This window comes from Salvelinus fontinalis, chromosome 7 (assembly GCF_029448725.1).
Source record: "Salvelinus fontinalis isolate EN_2023a chromosome 7, ASM2944872v1, whole genome shotgun sequence".
In the NCBI taxonomy this organism is placed as follows: Eukaryota; Metazoa; Chordata; class Actinopteri; order Salmoniformes; family Salmonidae; genus Salvelinus; species Salvelinus fontinalis.
The window spans coordinates 18258138-18281973 of NC_074671.1; the positions used below are offsets into that span (position 1 = coordinate 18258138).

General features: G+C 42.5%; 1 protein-coding gene across 2 annotated transcripts; it reads right to left on the minus strand.

The window, feature by feature from the left end:
- On the minus strand, positions 1-12804 carry shrprbck1r (sharpin and rbck1 related). Of its 2 annotated transcripts, none has more exons than XM_055928543.1 (14): positions 12289-12804; positions 6729-6903; positions 6526-6609; positions 6271-6412; positions 6041-6131; positions 5582-5879; positions 5354-5481; positions 5018-5188; positions 2475-2635; positions 2079-2190; positions 1716-1895; positions 1529-1627; positions 1206-1349; positions 1-875 (listed from the first exon to the last, which is right to left on the minus strand). In XM_055928543.1, exons 1-14 carry the CDS (start codon positions 12568-12570, stop codon positions 795-797), a joined length of 2148 nt encoding a protein of 715 aa, XP_055784518.1. In that variant the 5' UTR covers positions 12571-12804; the 3' UTR covers positions 1-794. The 2 variants fall into 2 exon arrangements, with proteins under 2 accessions (XP_055784518.1, XP_055784519.1); XM_055928544.1 differs by having other exon boundaries at positions 12304-12802.
- Positions 12805-23836: the final 11032 nt, after the last annotated feature.

Here is a 23836-nt window from a genome sequence, read left to right on the forward strand (position 1 = left end):
TTGTGTTTAGAGTGGCTTTATTGACAAACTGTTTTAAAAACGCACTATGGCACACAGCATTTACTGAGCAAATCTGATTATTCCATGAAAACTGGCAGATAGAAAGTGTTTTCTTGGCGTTCATACATTTGTCTGTCTGTAACCAGAGCCTGTGAGTAATAAATAGAACAAAATAGAACACTTAGTCTTGGAAACAGATCTACGTGACAGAGCCTGGCATTCATTCAGAGGTGCTAAAACATAGAAAAACATGCAGAAGTAGTAATTTCACATGAACTCTCATGTACTTTCAAAATGGCTATTAATTGGCACACAACGCAATGCAGTTTGAAACAGAGATTGTTTGTTCTTTTTCTATGCAGAAAAATGGCATTATATCCAGTTAGAACACAGTACGCTCTCTGTTACAACCCCAGAATGCAGTCATTAGCATTAGACTTTGGCTTTGAGGGCTGAAAAAGTTAAGTACACTTAGTTTAATGTGTCCCTGAACAGTATTGCATGACTCTGGCTGCATTGAGACAAACAACCCAATTTTGATATTTTTTTCACTAATTGGTATTTTGGCCAATCACATCAGGTATTTTCCAGAGCTGATCTGATTGGTCAATAGACAAATGAGTGAAAAAAAATATCAGAATTGGGCTGACTGTCTAAACACAGCCTAAAGGGAGAACAGAAACCAACAGAAAACGTGCATAGCTAAATGTGCAGTGCAATCATCAAACCTTTGAGTGACACACACTTCATTTGTCCTATCTCACTCTCAATGCACACATCCCTCATTGTCTTTCTCAGTGGCAGTTCTGACACTTTGGGTGACATTTTTGGTTGTTGATGTTACAGCGGCAGCCTCCGCTGGTGTCTCCCGGACCCTGGGAGGAAACAGAAGCACATTAGATATTTTATTGTCACACCGGTAGGTGCAGTGAAATGTGTTGTTTTACAGGGTCAGCCATAGGAGAACGCAGCCCATGGAGTAAATTTGGGTTAAGTGCCTTGCTGAAGGACAGATCTTTCACCATGTCGGTGTGGGTATTCGAACGAGCGACCTTTCAGTTACTGGCCCAACCCTCTAACTGCTAGACTACATGCTACGTTGGACAGGTAGCAGACAGATGTGAAATGTCTGCATTACAGGTGACCATGCAACCATGCAGAGCTAAACTGAATTTGACAGAGAGACAGGAGGGGCGTGCTCTTACCCCTGGCCCCCAGCGAGGCCCTCTGGTGACCCAGCAGATCTCACTGTGACAGACAGTGCAACGCAGCCAATCACAGCCCTCCTTTTTCTGCACGATGATGCCGCACTGTGGGCAGTGCATGGCCTCCCCGGAGAGGACCAGGGTCTGAGAGAGAGAGACACGGGTATTACATGTTAATATAAGTTATTATCTGTTAATATATCAGCAAAGTCTTACTAACCTGAAAACTAACAATCGTTCTCCTAAAATCTCATTGTCCTCAATGCTTTGCTGAAATCGATCTATAGGTATAAATTGTGTGTGTAAAAGTGTCTGTGTGTCACCTTGAGCAGATCTCTGGTTCTGCGGGCTGCCGAGTCGTTCTCAGCACGGGTCGTAAGGTCATCCTGGTACTGCTTACAGTCCATTCCTTCATGAATCGCCTGAGAGACAGACAGAGTAGAGAAAGAGGTCTGTTCAAATCCATGTTGTATGCAATCATTGGTGAATGTAAAGGTGATGTGTGCGTACCTTGCAGAGCAGGCAGTTGTGCTTGTTGCAGACGGGGCAGTGGAACACGTTGACGGTGTCCTCGTACACACACCACCCGGCACAGTCTGGGCTGGCACAGTGGTAACTGCCCTCACAACGAGACTCTGCCACAGACAAGCCTCTCTGCAGCCAGCGCTCGTACTCCTCTTCCGACACCAACTGGTAGGCAGGAAGGAATGAAAGAGCAGAGGGGAGAGAGATGATTAGATGACTGATGTATCGTGGGTTTGCATTAGCCAGACATTAGGTAGTGTGTCATACAGTATGTCTCTAATATCCAATGGACCATCGTGCAGCTACTATTAAATACATTAGAAAGAAGTCAGTGATGTCACCACTCACGGCTCTGATCTCTCTCCCCTGCAGGGTGCAGTCACAGGCGTACGTGTCATCACGGTACGGACAGGCCACCTCCGGGTCCTCACACATCAGGACTACTGAGCGCAGGCAATCTCTGTGAACACAACACACTGGCTCCATCTCTGCATAAGCATCTCATCTCACCCATGCCCTTCTTGCACAGTGCAAAATTCCCCCCCCCCCCCCAATTCTTGTAGTAAGAAAGAATCCGAGGGGTGTAAGCAATATGATGTTATAACTGCACTTAGCAGCTCTCTGGCAGGCTAAGTGGAGTTTCCACCACATTGCTAACACCGCTCCAATGCTTTCAGATCAGCTAGTGTGTAGGGGGAGGGTCACGGGGGGGGGGATACGGTCTCCCATGTCTCTGAGTGGTACCTGCAGAAACAGTGGAGACACTCTCTGAGCAGGACTCCCTCCCCAGGCTGCAGGTCCAGGTAACAGATCCTACAGTCCACAGCATCTGGGTTGGGCACCAGGTCCTTTCCATCCAACATCACCAGCCGGGCAAAGTTTTCCCTCCGCTCTGCTTCCCTCGCCTGGGGTGGTGGGGATCCACAATATACAACAACACACACGTTGAACACACACATCGTTCAAACACACAGACAGAAATTAATTTTGTTCAAAACAGCATTTTATTTTCTTGCTTTATTAAAGTTAAATACACATTTTAAATTGCAACAACATGGATGTTTTTTGTTCTACATTCAGTCAAAAGGCCTTCATTATTTATTAAATTGTGCATTTTGAAAGTTAACACATTAAAAACAAACAGCCATTGAAGTTGTCCACTTGATGACCCTGACTGTAACAAACAGGCACAGAGTGGGCAACACAGCAGTTCTTTGTCTTCTCTGAAATAGTAGGTTTCAACTGGTTGGCACACACTAAGCAAACTAGGCCTACATGGATTTGCAGTATAATTACATAATTCATTACAAACATGCAAAGTTACATTTACATTTTAGTAATTTAGCAGACGCTCTTATCCAGAGCAATTTACAGTAGCAATTATAATTAAGTGCCTTGCTCAGGGGCACATTGGCAGATTTTTTTCACCTAGTCGGCTCGGGATTCGAACCAGTGACCTTTCGGTTACTGGCCCAATGCTCTTAAACGCTAGGCTACCTGCTGTCCTATATACAAAGTCTTCGACATACAAGAGCCATGATTCTTTCATTTGCTTAAAAGTCATACAAACACACTTCTGTGCAGATAAACATACACTACATGAACAAAAGTATGTGGACACCTGCTCGTCAAACATCTCATTCCAAAATCATGGGCATTAATATGGAGTTGGTCCCCCCCTTTGCTGCTATAGCAGCCTCCTCTCTTCTGGGAAGGCTTTCCACTAGATGTTGGAACATTGCTGTAGGGACTTGCTTCCATTCAGCCACAAGAGCATTTGCGAGGTCGGCACTGATGTTAAGCGACTGGCTGTCGGCGTTCCAATTCATCCCAATGGTGTTCAATGGGGTTAAGGTCAGGGATTTGTGCAGGCCGGTCAAGTTCTTCCACACCGATCTCTACAAACCATCTCTGTATGGACCTCGCTTAGTGCACAGGGGCATTGTTATGCTGAAACAGGAAAGGGCCTTTCCCAAACTGTTGCCACAAAGTTGGAAGCACAGAATCGTCGAGAATGTAATTGTATGCTGTAGCGTTAAGATTTCCCTTCACTGGAACTATGGGGCCAAGACCAAACCATGAAAACCAGCCCTAGACCATTATTCCTCCTCCAACAAACTTTAGTTGGCACTATGCCAGTTTTACACCCCTCCAGCCAACGCTTGGCCTTGCGCATGGTGATCTTAGGCTTGTGCTCGGCCATGGAAACCAATTTCATGAAGCTCCCGACGTAACATTTTTTGTGCTGACGTTCCAGAGGCAGTTTGGAACTTGGTAATGCTAGTGAGTGTTGCAACCAAGGATAGACGATTTTTACGCGCTAAGCACTTCCCCACTAGGCAGTCCCGTTCTGTGAGCTTGTGTGGCCCACCACTTCGTGGCTGAGCCGTTGTCGGTCCTAGACATTTCCACTTCACAATAACAGCACACACAGTTGACCGGGGCAGCTCAAGCAGGGCAGAAATTTTACAACCTGACTTGTTGGAAAGGTTGCATCCTATGACGGTGCCACGTTGAAAGTCACTGCGCTCTTCAGTAAGGCCATTCTAATGCCAATATTTGTCAATATTTTTGTCAATGGAGATTGCATGGCTGTGTGCTTGATTTTATACACCTGTCAGCAACGGGTGTGGCCGAAATAGCCGAATCCATTAATTTGAAGGGGTGTCCATATACTTTTTTTATATATAGTGTATTTGTATCAAACAATGTCAGAGGGTAGGTAGCCACAATGCTATGTAATGTACAGTCACTGAGATTCTGTCACAACATGAATGAGTATTGCTCAGTAGCGTGAGTGTATGGGTTGAAGAGAATGTTTACAGTGGCAAAATATAGAAAGTGTGTGTGCGCGTCAGTCAGTCAGTGTCTTTCTGCGATGTTACGGAGTGTGTGTGTGCCTGTAGTCCTGGGCCAAGTTTTCCAGTAGTGAGTCATTTTGAGCACCCGCGCCCCTCAGCGCCTCTCTTCTCCCTTTCTCCTTCAAAAAACAAAGAGACAGAAGAGAAGAGAGTCAGCCTTAGAGCCCATCCTACCATCCCTGGTCGTCTCAACTCCTGCTACCCCTACGGAGCCTACCTTTCCCCTAATAAACCTTTTCCCTAATAAACTATGCACTGTAATTAACTGTGTGCATGTGCAAGACTGTATGTGTGTGTCTAGGTTTCTACCTGTCCTGTTGACACTGTCTGACAGCTTGCTTTTCCTGCTGTATGCACCATTTGAATGCATTTACGTGCACGAGTGTGTGAGTTTGCGTATGTGTTCATGAGCATAAAACATCCTACCTGCTGGTACTGTCGGACAGCTTCTTTCTCCTGCTGTATGCGGTGAAGCTCCAGAGGGTCTGGTTTGTAGCTCCCGGGAACAGTATAGCTCTCTGGACGGTCTGTACTGCAGATCTCACAGCCAGGCCGTGTGGGCTTGTTTATGTACGTGCAAGAGGGGCAGGCCCAACCCTGAGACACACAGCGAGACTGTCTTTACAGGTGTGTTGCTGGAAACCTACTGTATGTCAACTTACTGCATCTAGGTATTCATGCATACCTAGATGAAATCCATGTAGCAGAGTGAAATAGTTAGTCAATTAATACCAAGGGGTACTGTACAGAGCTTGTGTGTACCTGACTCCCTGATTTCTTAGGGGTAAGTGCTTTGTTGAGTTGCGGCATCTCCAGGTTGATGAGGTCTTTGATTTCACTGATGTTCAGCCTCTCTGCCCCGGCTCCATTTGGCCCCGCTCCATTTGAACCTATCGGAACAAAGCTCGGTCAGGAGGAAGCCAACACAATGGGTCCTTCTGTCAATGGTGTGTATGTGCGTGCATTGGTGTGAGTGTTTAACAGTGTCACCCATGCTGCTGTGGCTCAGTCTGGGGGGCAGGGTGCTGTAACCCCTCCAGTCCTGGGATGTGGGGCCGTTGCTTGGGGTCTCAAGAGGAGGGGTAGCGGGGGTGAGGAGGGCTCTTTCCTGGTCCTGCTGGAGCAGCTGCCGTGTGAGACGGGCGTGGCGGGCAGAGAGGAGGTACAGGAAGGCCGTGTCTCCATCCCTACGCACCCCGTAGGACGCGAGAGAGCGCTGGTCAGCACACAGACATTGGCCAATCACCCAGCGCTGCACCCGCGGATGGAAGCCATACTCCAGGAATACCTAGGTGACAGAGGGACAGACAGAAAAGGTACAAAAACTAAAAACACAGGCAGAAAGTAGGTTTACATTATGTTGAAACTATTGTAGAGCTAGATACTGTTAAAGATCTGAATTCAAACTCGAAAAAAAATTTAATTCTTATTTAAGCTGTTCAGACTGACCTGCTGCTTGAGTATTGCGATGGTCGCGTGGGGGGGGACTTTCACTGTGACACAACAGGAAGACGAAGAATCTTCGACCACTACAGCCAAGCTTTCACAGAAAGATACAATCGTCATGAACTACTAAAATATGCATTTCCTGTCATCGCACCAGTTCACACAATATTCTGACTTCTTCAATAACTTCCTGTTCTATTACCCAGTAGCTCGTTTGCTCTTAACTCTCTCACCTAAGCTCCGTGTCTCCGTAGCTCCTCTCAGAGGGCTGGATCTTCAGCTCTGCCTGCTGACGAGCCAGGGTGGCAGCGTAGATAGAGGCCGCCTGGATGTCACCAGCCTCGATGGCCCTGGTCAGCTCAGCACACATCTCCTCTACAGATGAATGGACACAAGGTTGAAACAGAGTCCGGGACAGTGAGCAATTGAAAAAGAGTAGAAACTTGGCCAATACACTACTGTACACACACACACCCACTGAGGGCTACCTGTGCGTGGTAAGGAAGCGGAGCTGGGTGTCTCCAAGGCCTCCAGAGGAAGTTGTCGGTCATCGGTGGGGGGGCTGTCGGACACTGAGGGGTCAGGAGAATAGAAGACAGGGGACTCAGGTTATTAGAGCACAGCAAAAATTGGAGCAGAAGACAGTGGAACATCTGATCAAAGAGAACAGGCAGGAAGAAAGTAGACTAACCCCTGTGTGCCTCTCTGAGTGATGATATCACCACGGTGGCCCACTCCTGAGCCTCCTGCTCGCAGCGGAAGTTGAAGCTGATGCGGTCGTGAGGGGGCATGAACAAACTCAGCTCGTGGCATTTTGGCGATTTCACCTCATAGTGCACCGACCTCAGGTCAAACTCTGCAATGGACTGGAAGACATGAAGGGGGAGAGAGAAGAGTGATGCTCATTTTATCACATTGAAATTGGCTGCCTACCACTATTTGTTCCATGGTAGTATGTTGAGGTATTGCACTGATGTCATGTTGGAATGACCTTTGAGCTCTGTTTTTGGGAGAGAATGATTGGAGAGCACTGCAGCCTATAGACCAAGTCAGTGGGAATGCCTTTGGAAAGCATTCACACCCCTTTACTTTTTCCACATTTCTAAAATGGATTAAATAAATACAAATCTTCATCGATCTACACACAATATCCAATAATGACAAAGTGTAAACAGGTTTTAAAAAAACAGAAATACCTTATTTATTAAATTATTCAGACCCTTTGCTATAAGACATGAAATTGAGCTCAGGTGCATCCTGTTTCCATTGATCATCCATAAGATGTTTCTACAACTTGATTGGAGTCCCCCTGTGACAAATTCAATTGACTGGACATGATTTGGAAAGGCACACACCTGTCTATATAAGGTCCCACAGTTGACAGTGCATGTCAGAGCAAAAACCAAGCCATGAGGTCAAAGGAATTGTCCGTTGCGCTCCGAGACAGGACTGTGTCAAGGCGCAGATCTGGGGAAGGGTACGAAAACATTTCTGCAGCATTGAAGGTCCCCAAAAACACAGTGGCCTCCATCAATCTTAAATTGAAGAAGTTTGGAACCACCAAGACTCTTCCTAGAGCTGGCTGCCTGTCCAAACTGAGCAATCGGAGGAGAAGGGCCTTGGTCAGGGATGTGACCAAGATCCCAATGGTCACTCTGACAGAGCTCTAGAGTTGCTCTATGGAGATGGGAGAACCTTCCAAAAAGACAACCATCTCTGCAGCACTCCACCAATCAGGCCTTCATGGTAGAGTGGCCAGACGGAAGCCACTCCTCAGTAAAAGGCACATGACAGCCCGCTTGGAGTTTGCCAAAAGGTCTGATGAAACCAAGATTGAACTCTTTGGCCTGAATGCCAAGAGTCACGTCCGGAGGAAACCTGGCACCATCCCTACGGTAAAGCATGGTGGTGGCAGCATCATGCTGTGGGGATGTTTTTCAGCAGCAGGGACTGGAAGACTAGTCAGGAACGAGGCAAAGATGAACAGTGCAAAGTACAGAGAGAGATCCTTGATGAAAACCTGCTCCAGAGCGCTCAGGACCTCAGACTGGGGTGACGGTTCACCTTCCAACAGGACAAGCACACAGCCAAGACAACGCAGGAGTGGCTTCGGGACAAGTCACTGAATGTCCTTGACTGGCCCAGCAAGAGCCCGGACTTGAACCCGATCGAACATCCCTGAAAATAGCTGTGCAGCAACACTCCCCATCCAACCTGACAGAGCTTGAGAGGATCTACAGAGAAGAATGAGAGAAACTCCCCAAATACAGGTGTGCCAAGGTTGTAGCATCATACAAGAATACTCAAGGCTGTAATCACTGCCAAAAGTGTTAACAAAGTACTGAGTAAAGGGTCGGAAATACTTATGTAAATGTGATCAGTTGTTGTTTAAAAAATATATAAATTAGCAAAATTTTCTAAAAACCTGTTTGTGCTTTGTCATTATGGGGCGGTGTGTGTAGATTGATGAGGGAAAAAACTATTTAATCCATTTTAAAATAAGGCTGTAACCAAACAAAAAGACAAGGGGTCTGAATACTTTCCAAATGCACTGCATAACTACACTACCGGTCAAGTTTAAGAAAAACCTACTCATTCAAGGGTCTTTAATTTTACTATTTTCTACATTGTAGAATAATTGTGAAAACATCAAAACTATGAAATAACACATATGGAATCATGTAGTAACCAAAAAAAAAGTGTTAAACAAATAAAAATATTTTATTTGAGATTCTTCAAAATAGCCACCCTTTGCCCTTGACAGCTTTGCACACTCTTGGCATTCTCTCAACCAGCTTCACCTGGAATGCTTTTCCAAAAGTCTTGAAGGAGTTCCCACATATGCTGAGCACGTTTCCTTCACTCTGTGGTCCGACTCGTCCCAAACCATCTAAATTTGGTTGAGGTCGGGGGATTGTGTTGGCTAGGTCATCTGATGCAGCACTCCATCACTCTCCTCCTTTGTAAAATAGCCATTATACAGCTTGGGCGTGTGTTTTGGGTCATTGTCCTGTTGAAAAAACAAATTATTGTCCCAATAAGCGCAAACCAGATGGGATGGCGTATCGCTGCAGAATGCTGTGGTAGCCATGCTGGTTAAGTGTGCCTTGAACAGGGCCTCCCAGGTGGCGCAGTGGTCTAGGGCACTGCATCGCAGTGCTAGCTGCGCCACCAGAGTCTCTGGGTTCGCGCCCAGGCTCTGTCGCAGCCGGCCGCGACCGGGAGGTCCGTGCGGCGACGCACAATTGGCATAGCGTCGTCCGGGTTAGGGAGGGTTTGGCCGGTAGGGATATCCTTGTCTCATCGCGCTCCAGCGACTCCTGTGGCGGGCCGGGCGCAGTGCGCGCTAACCAAGGGGGCCAGGTGCACAGTGTTTCCTCCGACACATTGGTGCGGCTGGCTTCCGGGTTGGAGGCGCGCTGTGTTAAGAAGCAGTGCGGCTTGGTTGGGTTGTGCTTCGGAGGACGCATGGCTTTCGACCTTCGTCTCTCCCGAGCCCGTACGGGAGTTGTAGCGATGAGACAAGATAGTAATTACTAGCGATTGGATACCACGAAAAAATTGGGGAGAAAAAAAAAGTGCCTTGAATTCTAAAAAAAATTACAGACAGTGTCACCAGCAAAGAAGCCCACACAAAAACACCTCATCCTCCATGCTTTATGGTGGGAAATACACATGCGGAGAGCATCCGTTCACCCACACCGCATCTCACAAAGACAGCGGTTGGAAACAAAAATCTCCAATTTGGACAAATTTCCACCCGTCTAATGTCCTTTGCTAGTGTTTCTTGGCCCAAACAAGTCTCTTCTTATTATTGGTGTTCTTTAGTAGTGGTTGCTCTGCAGCAATTTGACTAAGAAGGCCTGATTCACACAACCTCCTCTGAACAGTTAATGTTGAGTTGTGTCTGTTACTTGAACTCTGTGAAGCATTTATTTTGGCTGTAATTTCTGAGGCTGGTAACTCTAATGGGTTCATCCTCTGCAACAGCTCTGGTTCTTGCTTTCCTGTGGCAGTCCTCATGAGAGCCAGTTTCATCATAGCGCTTGATGGTTTTTGCGAATGCACTTGAAGAAACGTTCAAAGTTCTTGAAATGTTCTGTATTGACTGACCTTCATGTCTTAAAGTAATGATGGACTGTTGTTTCTCTTTGCTTATTTGAGCTGTTCTTGCCATAACATGGACTTAGTCTTTTAACAAATAGGGCCATCTTCTGTATACCACCCCTACCTTGTCACAACATAACTGATTGGCTCAAATGCATCAAGGAAAAAAATTCCAGAAATGAACTTTAAACAAGGCACACCTGTTAATTGAGGTGACTACCTCATGAAGCTGGTTGAGATAATGCCAAAAGTATGCAAAGCTGTCATCAAGGCAAAGGGTGGCTATTTGAAGAATCTCAAATATTAAATATATTGTGATTTGTTTAACACTTTTTTGGTTACTACATGATTACATGTGTTATTTCATAGTTTTGATGTCTTTACTATTATTCTACAATGTAGACAATAGTAAAAATAAAGAAAAACCCTTGAATGAGTAGGTGTTCTAAAACTTTTGACCGGTAGTTTATACTGGACAAAAATACTAAGTGTTGGTCCCATGTTTCATGAGCTGAAATAAAAGATACCAGAAATGTTCTATATGCACAAAAGCTTATTTCTCTCAAATTTTGTGCACAAATTTGTTTACATCCCTGTTAGTGAGCATTTTGTCCTTTGCCAAGATAATCCATCCACCTGACAGCTGTGGCATATCAATAAGCTGATTAAACAGCATGATTGTTACACAGATGCACCTTGTGCTGGGGACAATAAAAGGCCACTCTAAAATGTGCAGTTTTGTCACCCAATACAATGCCACAGATGTCTCAAGATTTGAGGGCGCGTGCATTCGACATGCCGACTGTAGGCATGTCCACCAGAGCTGTTGCCAGATAATTGAATGTTAATTTCCCTACCATAAGCCGCCTCCAACATAATTTTAGAGAATTTGGCAGTACGTCCAACCGGCATTACAACCGCAGACCACGTGTAACCACGGCAGCCCAGGACCTCCACATCTGGCTTCTTCACCAGCGGGATCGTCTGAGCCACCTGGACAGCTGATGAAACTTTGGGTTTGCACAACTGAAGAATTTCTGCACAAACTGTCTGAGACCGTCTCAGGGAAGTTCATCTGTATGCTCGTCATCCTCACCAGTCTTGACCTGACTGCAGTTCGGTGTCGTAACGGACTTCAGTGGGCAAATGCTCACCTTTGATGGGTACTGGCACACTGGAGATGTGTGTTCTTCACAGATGATTCCAGGTTTCAACTGTACCGGGCAGATGGCAGACACCGTTTATGGCATTGTGTGGGCGAGCGGTTTGCTGATGTCAACATTGAACAGAGTGCCCCATAGTGGGGTTATGATATGGGCAGGCATAAGCTAAGAACAACTTAAACAATAGCATTTTATCGATGGTAATTTGAATGAGATACCGTGATGAGATCCTGTTGCAAGGATCTGTACACAATTCCTGGAAGCTGAAAATGGCCTGCATACTCACCAGACATGTCACCCATTGAGCATGTTTGGGATGCTCTGGATCAACGTGTACAACAGCGTGTTCCATTTCCCGCCAATATCCATCAACTTTGCACAACCATTGAAGAGGAGTGGGACAACATTCCACAGGCCACAATCAACAGCCTGATTAACTCTATGCTAAGGAGATGTGTCACGCTGCATAAGACAAATGGTGGTCACAAGATACTGTCTGGTTTTCTGATCCAAGCCCCTAGCTTAAAAAAAAAAAAAGATGTGACCAACAGATGCATAACTGTATTCTCAGTCATGCGAAATCGGTAGATTAGGGCTTAATTTCTTTCAAATGACTAAATTCCTTATATGAACTGTAACTCAGGGAAATCTCTTGCGTTTATATTTTTATTCCGTGTATTTTGTTGAACTATATTGTTTCAAATAACTATGTGACAGTTCAATGCATGGCAGCCAAAGGTAAGCATGAGACCAGCGGTAATATCAGTGTTGTTTTAAAAACCTCTGTACACACATGCCTGCCTGCCTTGGTAACGCTGGTAATAATAAAACATCACGTGACATGTAACTTTACTCCATCGAGTTTAGCTGACAATTTCAAAAACTATTTTTAATGAACACCATTTTGTAATTAGTCAAAAGCAATAAACATTATTTGTCAACATGGCTGACAAATGACATGAATTGAAATCCGCCTTTAACCTTTCTCTCTCTTACCACACTCCGACCCGTTGTTCCGCTGGTGTCCCGTAGCGTGAGACGGAATTCCCCGGACTTCCCGGGGTCCATACTGAGCTGTAGACGGAGTGACTCATCACCTGCCCCAGGAAGACACAGCGGCCGAATACCAGAATGGCAAACTGATACCCGTACCGACATCAAGACGGTATGGCAGCCAGTTTGTGAGGCCCCATAGCCAGGGATAGATGAGGACGGGTCCGGCGGTGGGGTGTGAGTAGTCCACCCGCCTGAGCTCAGCGACATTCCACCAACAGCCTCATGCAGTGTTTGGAGACGTCAAGACACCGTTCCCGGTGTGTTTACCACCACGCCAATATTGTCAGCAACGATTGCTATTAGTATTCCCATAAAAATTGCAGTTTCATCGTAGTCCCTCCATTTACCAAGCTCACAACAACAGAGCCGATGAACGACCAGCTACCAGGAAGTGCGCACTCTGTGTCACTGTTTGTTTGGCTGGCTCTCTCGTGCTGCCAGTGCTAATCATTTGCGCCCCCAGACGTTGTACACATGTACTGCACAACATGGATTTTCTGCAGGTCCAAAAACTTTTAATTTCCTCAATTTCTCAAAATCAGGTTCACAAATATACAGTATATGTGATGTACTCCTATACTAAATTGTATACATATTTTTAAACTTGGACCTGCAAATTGTAGTGGAGACAATTGCGTATATGGTTGACCTAGTTTCAACAAGACCTTAGCAGATAGAAATGTCTGAGGACTGCAGCATTAATGTCATGCCATCAAAATGTTGCTTTTTTGGCCCCACAGTTGTAGTCCAACAACTCAGACATCTTCTAATCCAGTGTTCCTTAATTTAGGCCTGGTGAAACAGCGACCCCCATTGTTTACCTTCACGTGTGCGCCAGTGGAAATAGAATACACATATCCATTGAAGATGCCTGGAAAAGTCCGCATCATATATCCCTGCACTCACACACACACTGAAATGGTGCAAGTCTGTTCGGCTCTGGTCACTTCCTCTTGCTGTACGGAGAGCAGTCAGCCAGCCTGGTCCTGAGATGTGCGTAAGGGAATTTCCATTTTTCTTTACACCCAACTTTGAACCTAAATCCAATGTCATGGAATTCAAGTTAGTTGACAGCTCAACCAAATGTACATCGAAACTAGACGTTGAAATGACGTCTGTGCCCATGGGATAGCACTGTCATGTCGGTTACAGTTTATGTTTTCACTAATTGTTGCTATCGATAAATATTTTCTTCTCATATCAGAAAAAGTAAACATTGTCTGAAGTTGCTGTTTGGTTTTTCCGGACCCTGACATTGGAGTCAGTCTTATGGTAGTAGGCGCCAGGCATACTGGTATATGTCAAGAACTGCAACACTGCTGCGATTTTCACGCTCAACAGTTTCCTGTGTGTATCAACAATGGTCCACCATCCAAAGGACAGAGGAGGGACTCAATATTAGGAAGGTGTTCGTAATGTTTGGTATACTCGGTGTATATCCCTCTCCCACAGGGCAGTCCATTGAGGAGCTATACTTGTCTGCTAATGTGTTCCTGGTGAGGGGTGCCATGTTTCACTATGATGAGCCCCTGGGCCTGCCCGATATCCCCTGCTTCACCTTCTGCTCCCGAAAGAAAGACAGCAGATCAGGGCTGGGATTCAGTCAAACCCAGTAGCTACCAAAAAAAACAATGGTGTAAATTCAGAAATGCTGGTTTGTTTGAATTGAGCCCCATGTCAAGAAGAAAAGCACCCTTGAAAAGTACATATTAAGTATTTCTCTTGCATTAAATGCACTTCACGTTACAGGGTGGGAAAGTGTTTGCTATGCTGTTAAATGCATTGATAGGATAGATAGACAGGACGCATTAGCAGGATGCACTGTAGCACAATGGTGTGCAGAAGGGAATTATACATTTTATAGATTCATGATTAATACAAAGGTTTGGTTCACTTGGATGTGTTTCTTAAACTTTAAAATAGGGTGTATTTATTTGCAGAACTGATTGTTTATGAAAAACCATTTAAGTTGAATCTGGACTACCTACCATGGGTGAGCTTGTGTGCATCTGTGAAAATGTTGCTATTATATTGTGAAGAACCTATTTGGACACATTCCTGTGAAGTGCATGTTATAACCTCATTCTTCCTCTGCTCCCCTCTCCAGAGACGACTTGATGTGCATGCTGTTGTGGTGAACCAAAATGGCTACCACATTGCCTGCTTCAATCTCACTTTAATAACAAAAATAGGACAAGGAGAAGGTTTAATGTGAATTAGATTACGTAGGGAGGAGAGGAATAAATACACTGTGACCACACCATTATGTACAGTTTTTGGATAGTGTGTGTAAATGTTACTGACATACTGTAACTCATGATGTACTTAGATATTAGCTGTTTGCAACACTAAAGATTAGTAATTTCATAATTTTATATATTTTATAATTTCAGTTTGTGTCAAAACAAGCAATGTAGAGAATCATTGTGCCATCTAAACCACTGAAATATCGTTTCAATTTACAAAAATATTGTATTTTCAGCTGTTTGAAGCTGGTGTACAAAACCGAAAGGAAAAAATGCAAAGGAAACTGAAGAACAGAAAGCATAGAAATAATGCATATAGACTTGCTTTCAATGAGAATGACAGATCTGTAACTAACTATGTAACTATGTGAATTTGGTCGGTCACCTCAAAAATTACATATTGCAGTTTTAAGCCTAGTCCTGGATTTACAACCCCTTTGAATTAAGAATCGCCCATAAAAATGCTTCTTCTTAGTCTAGGACTAGGCTTAATCTGTGTCCGGCAAACTGGCCCAAAGTGAACACAAGATGAAACTCTTGATTCAAATAGACCTGCACCATAATTAAAAGAGCATGCATTAGAGATCCATGATTTGTGAAGGTGCATAATGTCTGTCCAATTACAATTTGTTAATGTATAAATCCTGTATTAAATTAGTTATTTGCCATTTGCTCTGAATTTCAGGTTCTCTGGTTCTGTTCATTGATACAGATTTCAACATAAAGTAGAACAAGTTACGTTTCTAAAAGTTTTGACTACTGATGATTTCAAAATGACAACTCTTTCTTAAAATAAAAGCTTCAAAGGCAAAAATGACCTCTGTCCGAAATGTACTCTCTGATTATGCAATCCCCTACAGAAGTAAGCATACATCAGCAGTTTCCCATTTCGCCCACTAGAGGTCCTACTCTTTTCAATGTGAGAGTAGAGAAATACACAACGTTCCATGCCAAATGTGAGAAGTTCCTTGGTTTTATTGTTGACATAATAATGTTGGGACACTATTTTCACGCCACTTCGATACATCTATGACCAGAAGTGATTTTCCTTAACCCTTTTCCTAACCTTAACCGGGGTAGGCCGTCATTGTAAATAAGAAGTTGTTCTTAACTGACTTACCTAGTTAAATAAAGGTTAAAGAAAAATAAAATAAAACCTAATTCTCCTAACCTGCTAAATTAATTATCCTAACTTGCTACGTTAATCCTCCTAACCTGCCATGATAAAGTAACTTCCCGTCATAGCTGTACAAAGTGGTGTGAAGAGTGTTTCTCAACCATGTGTTAACACGTTACTGTATCCTGTTTAAATCCAAGTCACTGTTTTGTTAGTCATCAGTAAAGCTGCCCTGTGGTCGAATTGAACACTGATACTATTTTAGCTGGATGTTGATTGCATATGTGAATTTGGATACATTGTTATAGGCTATATATTATTCGGGGCGGCAGGTAGCCTAGTGGTTAGAGCGTTGGACTAGTAACCGAAAGGTTGCAAGATCAAATTCCTGAGCTGACAAGGTAAAAATCTGTCGTTCTGCCCCTGAACAAGGCAGTTAACCCTAGGCCGTCATTGAAAATAAGAATTTGTTCTTTAAACTGACTTGCCTAGTAAAATAAATAAATTGTTTCCACATTTCTGACACTTTTTATTGTCTTTACAGACAATTTTCGTCTGTCAAACACTTCAATGTGTGGACATTCTAAGCAGAATATGCTTATTTTTGGCTTAAGGGTCACTTTTGCAGAAGGATTGAGTCTGTCACTGATATTGATACTGCTAAAAGTATTTCCTGTTGCGTTGCCATAGATTCAAGAGGTTCATGCCAAAATGTAAGGTCTTCAGTAGACCAGTAGATCAGTTTCAAAATGATAAAAAACTCAAGTTGGTCTTATGTTTGGATTGCCTGTGTCTGATGCATTTTGTGTTGGCCTTTGCTCTCATGTTTGTCTGAAAGGTGGCAACTGGAAAGCATCCTCAATAACAGGTGTGGAGCCATAGCAATCGTCCCTACTGTTCTGCACAAGGTTGAACTGTCTCACCCCAGCCGAAGTTACCGCCATTTTGGTGACTCATGTCATGACCGAGCCCCACACACACACACACACACACACACACACACACACACACACACACACACACACACACACACACACACACACACACACACACACACACACACACACACACACACACACACACACACACACACACACACACACACACACACACACACACACACTGAGACTAGCAAACAGGTCAATGATTAACTCCTCAAGCCAGGAACACATGCACCTCACACACACCACTATCACTTTCCACATGAAGCATGGTAAGAGAAGGGCAGTATTCCTAAAAAAGTTGTTTACATGATGTTCATGTACTGCTACTGCTGTGACAAATCCCAAGGTTGTTTCATCACAGATTGTGTGATGGCCTCTGGGCATAGCCTTTAGTAGGACAGACAGCCACGCTGCAGAGCAGGTCAGATCTCAAAGCACTCGAGCACTCCAAACTATTTGGATCCCTTGACAGGGTTGAAGGAGGCTTCATGTTACTGCCTACTCTCTCTCGTCCTCCCCTCCCACACACACTCTCTCTCGCTCTCTCCCTCTCTCTCGTCCTCCCCTCCCTCACTCTCTCTCTCTCCCCTTCCCCCTCACTCTTCTATCCTACTACCGTTCAAATGTGCAAACATCTCGTTTGTCACCTTTTCCCCCCCCTAATATCAGGATAGTGTCAGCATAGGCAATAAAGGTTTCAAATCTTATTGGACAAGTCCAGGTGGTCCCTCCCTGTTTCAGTCTGTTTTCTTCCGTTCGGTGCCCAATGAACACAACCCATGTGATAGGTTCTTCAAAAGGGTATAGTGGTAATTTGGGGTTGGGGAAACCTCTCTAACCAGTAGGAACCAAGCTGACAAGAAACCTTCCTAGAACATTTATACCTAGTTCCTGGTTGGTTAGATAATAACCTTCTAACGTTATTTGAATATTCCTATTCAGGGATGGAATTAAATTAGAGTTCTTGAAATGTTGCTAGACTGTGTTTGAGAAATGTTGTGGAAAAAACGCCTGTTGCCTAAGAGACTTCAATGGAGGAATGAGTCAGGCTCTATTGCACTGACCTGTCATCTCTCCAAAATCCTAATAACCCACTGGGCACACCACGTCATTTCAATGTTGATCAGTGAAATTAAAACCTATTTTCACCCACTCAAAAAGACAGATAAAAGTTTGTTGAATTCCCAATGTGTTATCACTATGCTTTCAACCATGCAAAAGCACAACTAAATTCCAATGGCAAATACATTTCAGATTTTTGATTTAGTTGTCACCTAAATGTGTTATCACTTGCTTTCAACCATTTAAAAGCACAACAAATTTCAAATAGGAATACAATGTCAGATATTTTGTTAATTTATACAATTTAATGTGTTATCACTGTGCTTTATCTAATCGCACAACCAAAATGACCAGTATTGCAATTGAGATTACATTAAAGTACATGGTGCAAGTGATCAATGCCATTTGAGATTCTGCACAGATTATTATAGCAATTGTAAAGCTCTCCACAGACATGTGACCATTGCATGCTATCTTGAACATGCACGTTTTCTATGATTACATTAGAAGTCATTTGTTGTTACAGTAACCTCAAAATGCAGACATGGTTGTGTTACTCATTTTAAAGTTGAATAAATATGGTTACATTAGTTTGTAAGATAGCTTTAACTTTAGGCTATTTACTGTATTTCTGCTTGGATAATTTTATCTGTGCCACCAAGTCTGTCATTAATTCCAGTTTGTCTACAAATTAATAATTGATATGTTGGATTCACGTCTCCATTTCAACCAACAATTAAAGTTAAAGAACAGGACTAAATCAAATCAAACATTAAATGCACTTTAAATACAGTTTGATATCATTTAGTACTATTCTTTAACTTGTATTTTTGGTTGAGATGGAGACGTGAATCCAACAAATGTATTATTAACTTGTAGATTCCATTGGTAATCAACCAAAGCTTGAAACCCTAGGCTTATACGTATTTTCTATTCTTGAATCCTGGGCTGAATTTAAACAATAGCTGTTGATGACTTCGCAAATGCTATATAGGACTAAATAGCAACATTGATGATATGATTGATGGTTACATTTCATTTGCTCTGTTAAACATACCCTTTGGAATGACTTCGATAGCAACAGTGAATCTATTTAGTGGAGATTTCTCAACAATCCCTCTCACGATAGCACATTGGTAGTAGTCAGTGACAAATATCAAAGCTAAGCAGGGCTTGATTAAAACCAAAAGGATACCTGTAGATAGATCAACTCATCACTAGGAGGTGCTGTCCAGCTTATTGTTTTTTTCTTATTGTAGATATTACTTTGAAGATCTGATGATGTTTCAAAGGTTGAATATTGGTTACCATGATGACATAATCCTGTGGTTGAAATTTTAGTTGAGGGTGATGACTTTTTGCAAATCCAATGTATTTCCCACGTAGACTCCACATCACAATACATTATTTACAAATTAATTTGAAACAACGTTGATTTAACCAGTTTGTGCCCAAAAGAAAGAGACGTTACTAAAGGGTGAGAGGACATTCTTGCGCTTGTGGCTAATATATACTGTAGTTTCTCAATGTAATTGTTGCTATTCTCTTCACCTCTTCATTTCCATGTATTCCATCCAAACTATTTTATGAATTGGCACAAAGGTAGATTAAATGCACTTCAATCAGTAACCCTTCTCTTGGGGTCAAGGGTGTTATAGACATAATAACCAAATTATGATTTATTTGTAATTAATGTAATACAAATTCAACAAAATTGGATGACAGATGGATGAGGTTGTTTGCAAAACATTTGAGAGATCACAACTTCACCCATCCTCATTTTCTAAGTTATTTTTTTAGCCAAAGATACCATACACTTTAAAATGGATTTAATTCAGGGCAAACTGCGACTAAGAAGTGGGTGCACACCATTTGTTTGTGCATATTGCGTCCCGTAATAAAGAATGAATCAGCAATTTATAAAGAGAGAATTTACAAGTTGCCCTCGTGCACGAAGAGTCTCTGTGCAGCTATAGTGCAGTGCAGACTGCAAGGCAAACAACTGTTACCTACAAATCATCCGTCACCAATGGAAACCGGTTTTTCACCACTCCCCCTGTCCTCTTTGCATTTACTTACAAGCACATGCTGGAGCCAGCCAGGGCAACATCTTTAACAACCTGTTTATTGGACTTCACATAACTACATTCTTTAAGCACAAAGTCAATTTCTGCAACACATATATGTGTAAAAAATGCAATAGCAATTTTAAGCGGTTAAATAGACTCCATAGGAGAGAAAACTAGACAGTCAGTCCACAGCCAGTTGAGTAAGTGCAGCATGTGCTTGTCATCCCCCACACAACCAACAGGTGTTTATCTCATGTGACTGTCGATGGTGCGAGGGTAGAGTCAAATACAGTGTAATTACTGTTTGTACAGGAAGACAGCGTCAAATAGTTTTTAAAGGTAAAACATAGTGACCCATATGCGTCGAGTGCTATCACTTTTTCGACTCTTAGAAAAATGCGCTCGCGCGCGGTTCAGACCAGTCTGGAACTTGTTTTACAGAATGTGAGATGCTGTGGTCGCCTCGCCCACGATGGATGAATCCACCCTTTTGTTGCTGTCGAATTGGGATAGTTGTTCCCAGCAACGGGGTTGAAGCCATGATTACGTTCAATAAATTAAATCACTCTCATTTTTGTGGGTTTTGTGACTGAAGAAAGGCACACTGCCATTTCTGGCAACTAAAATACGCACATGCGCGCACACGTAATCTCAACTATTGACCACCATCATGTATAGGCATGCTACAGGTCTTACTTAAAACTCAAGTCAAATTGATGAAATTGTCTTTTATTGTCATAAAATCACATACAGCTGTTTAAAATGCCTATTTGAGAGTTTTGATGGAAGATCATCAAGGTTGAGCAACCTAAAATTTAAATGTTTTTTTAGCATGCAAGCCCTTGAATACAAAGACTGATACCATTAGGGGAAAGGCAACAAGTTGATGAATCAGTTCAAGGCAAGCATTCACAGCAGATTGGAACTAAATGTGCTAATTGCACAAAAATCTAAATCATTATATTGCTATGGCTAATTGTTTGTCAATATTTATCATTGGAATTTGAAAGTAAACTATTAGATTAGTAATGTAATGCAGGCTCATGAGGCTGATACTGTGAGTATTTCCTTTATATAGGCTAGGCACTGCAGAATGTGTGTGTGTTTATGTTAAACATTCAAGTTAGAAAAAAGTATATTTATAAACTACTTGACTTGGACTGAAATAGGTTCTGGTACTCATTTTGGGTGCCGGTACTGTTTATATTTAGGTGCAGGAGCTCCACAATAGTTTTGAGGTAATATTCTATGAGAGTAACAGGAGCTCATGCAGTAGAGCATTTGAGATGTCGGTACTCAGCTCTGGTGAGCTCCTGCCCAAGTCAAGCACCGTTTTTAAAACTAAATTGATGGACATTATGAATGTGTAAGAAGGTCCATATTTGCCTTTAATTGAATAGCTCACCAATGACCATCTTTCTTTAACTCTGCATTGGGAAATATAGTTCCTTCAGAAAATATTCACACCCCTTGACCTTTTGCACATTTTGTTATGTTACAGCCTGAAATTAAATTAGATTAAATAGAGATTTTTTGTCACTAGCCTACACACGATACCCCATAATGTCAGAATGAAATTATGTTTTTCAAAGTTTTTACAAATGAATTAAAGATGAGAAGCTCAAATATCTTGAGTAAATAGTATTCAACCCCTTTGTTACGGAAGCCTAATATGTTCAGGAGTAAAAATGTGCTTAACAACTCATAATAAGTTGCATGGACTCTGTGTGCAATAATAGTGTTTAACATGATTTTTGAATGACTGCCTAGTCTCTGTATCCCTCACATACAATTATCTATAAGGTTCCTCAGTTGAGCAGTGGATTCGAAACACAGATTCAACCATCAAGACCAGGGAGGTTTTCCAATGGCTCACAAAGAAGGGCACCTATTGCTAGATGGGTTAAAAAAAGCAGACATTGAATATCCCTTTGAGCATGGTGAACTTATTAATTACACTTTGGATGGTGTATCAATACACCCAGTCACTACAAAGATACAGACATCCTTCCTAACTCAGTTGCTGGAGAGGAAGGAAACAGCTCTGGGATTTCACCATGAGGCCAATGGTGACTTTAAAACACTTATAGAGTTTAATGGCTGTGTTAGGAGAAAACTGAGGATGGATCAACAACATTGTAGTTACTTCATAATACTAACCTAATTGACAGAGTGAAAAGAATGAAGCCTGTACCGAATAAGAATATTCCAAAGCATGCATCCTGTTTACAACAAGGCACTAAAGTAATACTGTAAAAGATGTGGTAAAGCACTTAACTTTCTATCGTGAATACAATGTGTTATGTTTGCAGAAAATCCAATACAACACATTACTGAGTACCACGCTCCAGATTTTGAAGCATAGTGGTGACTGCAACATGTTATAGGTATGCTTGTAATTGTTAAGAATTGGGAATTTTTCAGGATAAAAAAGAAACAGAATGGAGCTAATCACAGGAAAAAGCCTAGAGGAAAACCTGGTTCCGTCTGCTTTCCACCAGACACTGGGAGATGACTTAACCTTTCAGCAGGACAATAACCTAAAACACAAGGCCAAGTCTACACTGGAGTTGCTTACCAAGAAGAAAAGGAATATTCCTGAGTGTCCGAGTTAAAGTTTTGACTTAAATCTGCTTGAAAATCTATGACAAGACCTGAAAATGGTTGACAGAGCTCGAAGAATTTTAAGCTCTTAGGGGTGTGAATACTTATGTAAAAGAGATATTTCTGTATTTCATTTTCAATAAATTTGTAAAAAAATCTAATAACATGTTTTCACTTTGTCATTATGGGGTATTGTGTGTATATGGGTGAGATTTTTTAAAATTCAATTTAGAATTCAGGCTGTAACAACAAAATGTGGAATAAATCAAGGGGTATTAATACTTTCTAAAGGCACTGTATGTTAGGTATCTTCTTTGATTTTAGATTAGCTATACAAATAAGATCTAAGATCTCACTCCCAAGATCATATGTTTGCCAGATGTTTTAAAACCTTCTGAAGTGGTATATCAAGATGAGTCCATGTCCCATGCCTCAACCCCATATTAATAGGAAAGCTAAGCACCATTTAATTTCTTTATTTTATTTGGTGCATATCTTTTCCATTCAGTTGGGGTTGATTGAGCATACAGCTGGATAGAGCCTAGAGTTGAACTTTCTTAGAATGTTTAGTGATCAATGGTCAGATCAATTTGCAATACGTGTCTCCATAAGTGTCATAAGAACGAGGTGATGCAAACAAAATTACATCCCATTCATCATATTTTGTTTTTTGAAATCTAGCACCAAAAACATCCCAAATTAGCATCCTTATTATCTATCATCACTGAAGCATCACTAGGCCTATTTGCTTGGCAATGGCTATGGAGGTTTAGGTTAGATATAATCAACAGAAGCCACAATGGCCAAACTCTCTGTAGGCTAGGCCTATCCTCTCACATTTACTATTCAGTTCATTAGGCCTACATGAAAGTTGTTTGTCTAGATTTATAATAATTAGTAGCCTAATGTATCTGACTTCATCTCAATGGGGCCCAGACAGTGTGATGGCTGTGCAGGCTCCTACCAGTTCAGCTGCATAGAGGGGAGGGAATGTTTGTCGGCCAGTGGTTGATGAGTAAAGGCACAGGGAGGGGTCTGTATCCAGAGAGGAGGGCTTGGAGGAATGTGGGAGTATGCCAGCACCAGTTGAAACTAAATTTAACAATTGAAACTAGTTAAATATAGTTTGCTTCCATCACTGGGTCCTGTACCTACTTAAACAATATTTAATCATTACACTTACTTAAAAAATGATAGGTGTGCATTCTTGGTCGGCTTTTATTTTATAAAACGCATCTGTTCCTAGTTCAAAGATGCCCCATAAAGAAATGTTGATCAACAACAAAGTTCTAGAACTTTAAAGGGCTCGAGTTTCCTCGGCGTGCACTTCCTCTCTCGACAAGTTTTCCTGTTGAGGGTACCACGCCGCTCGATAAAACTTGTTGCTCTTTTGAGACCCCTCCTGTAGAGATGCTTACTGGCTTAAGTCTT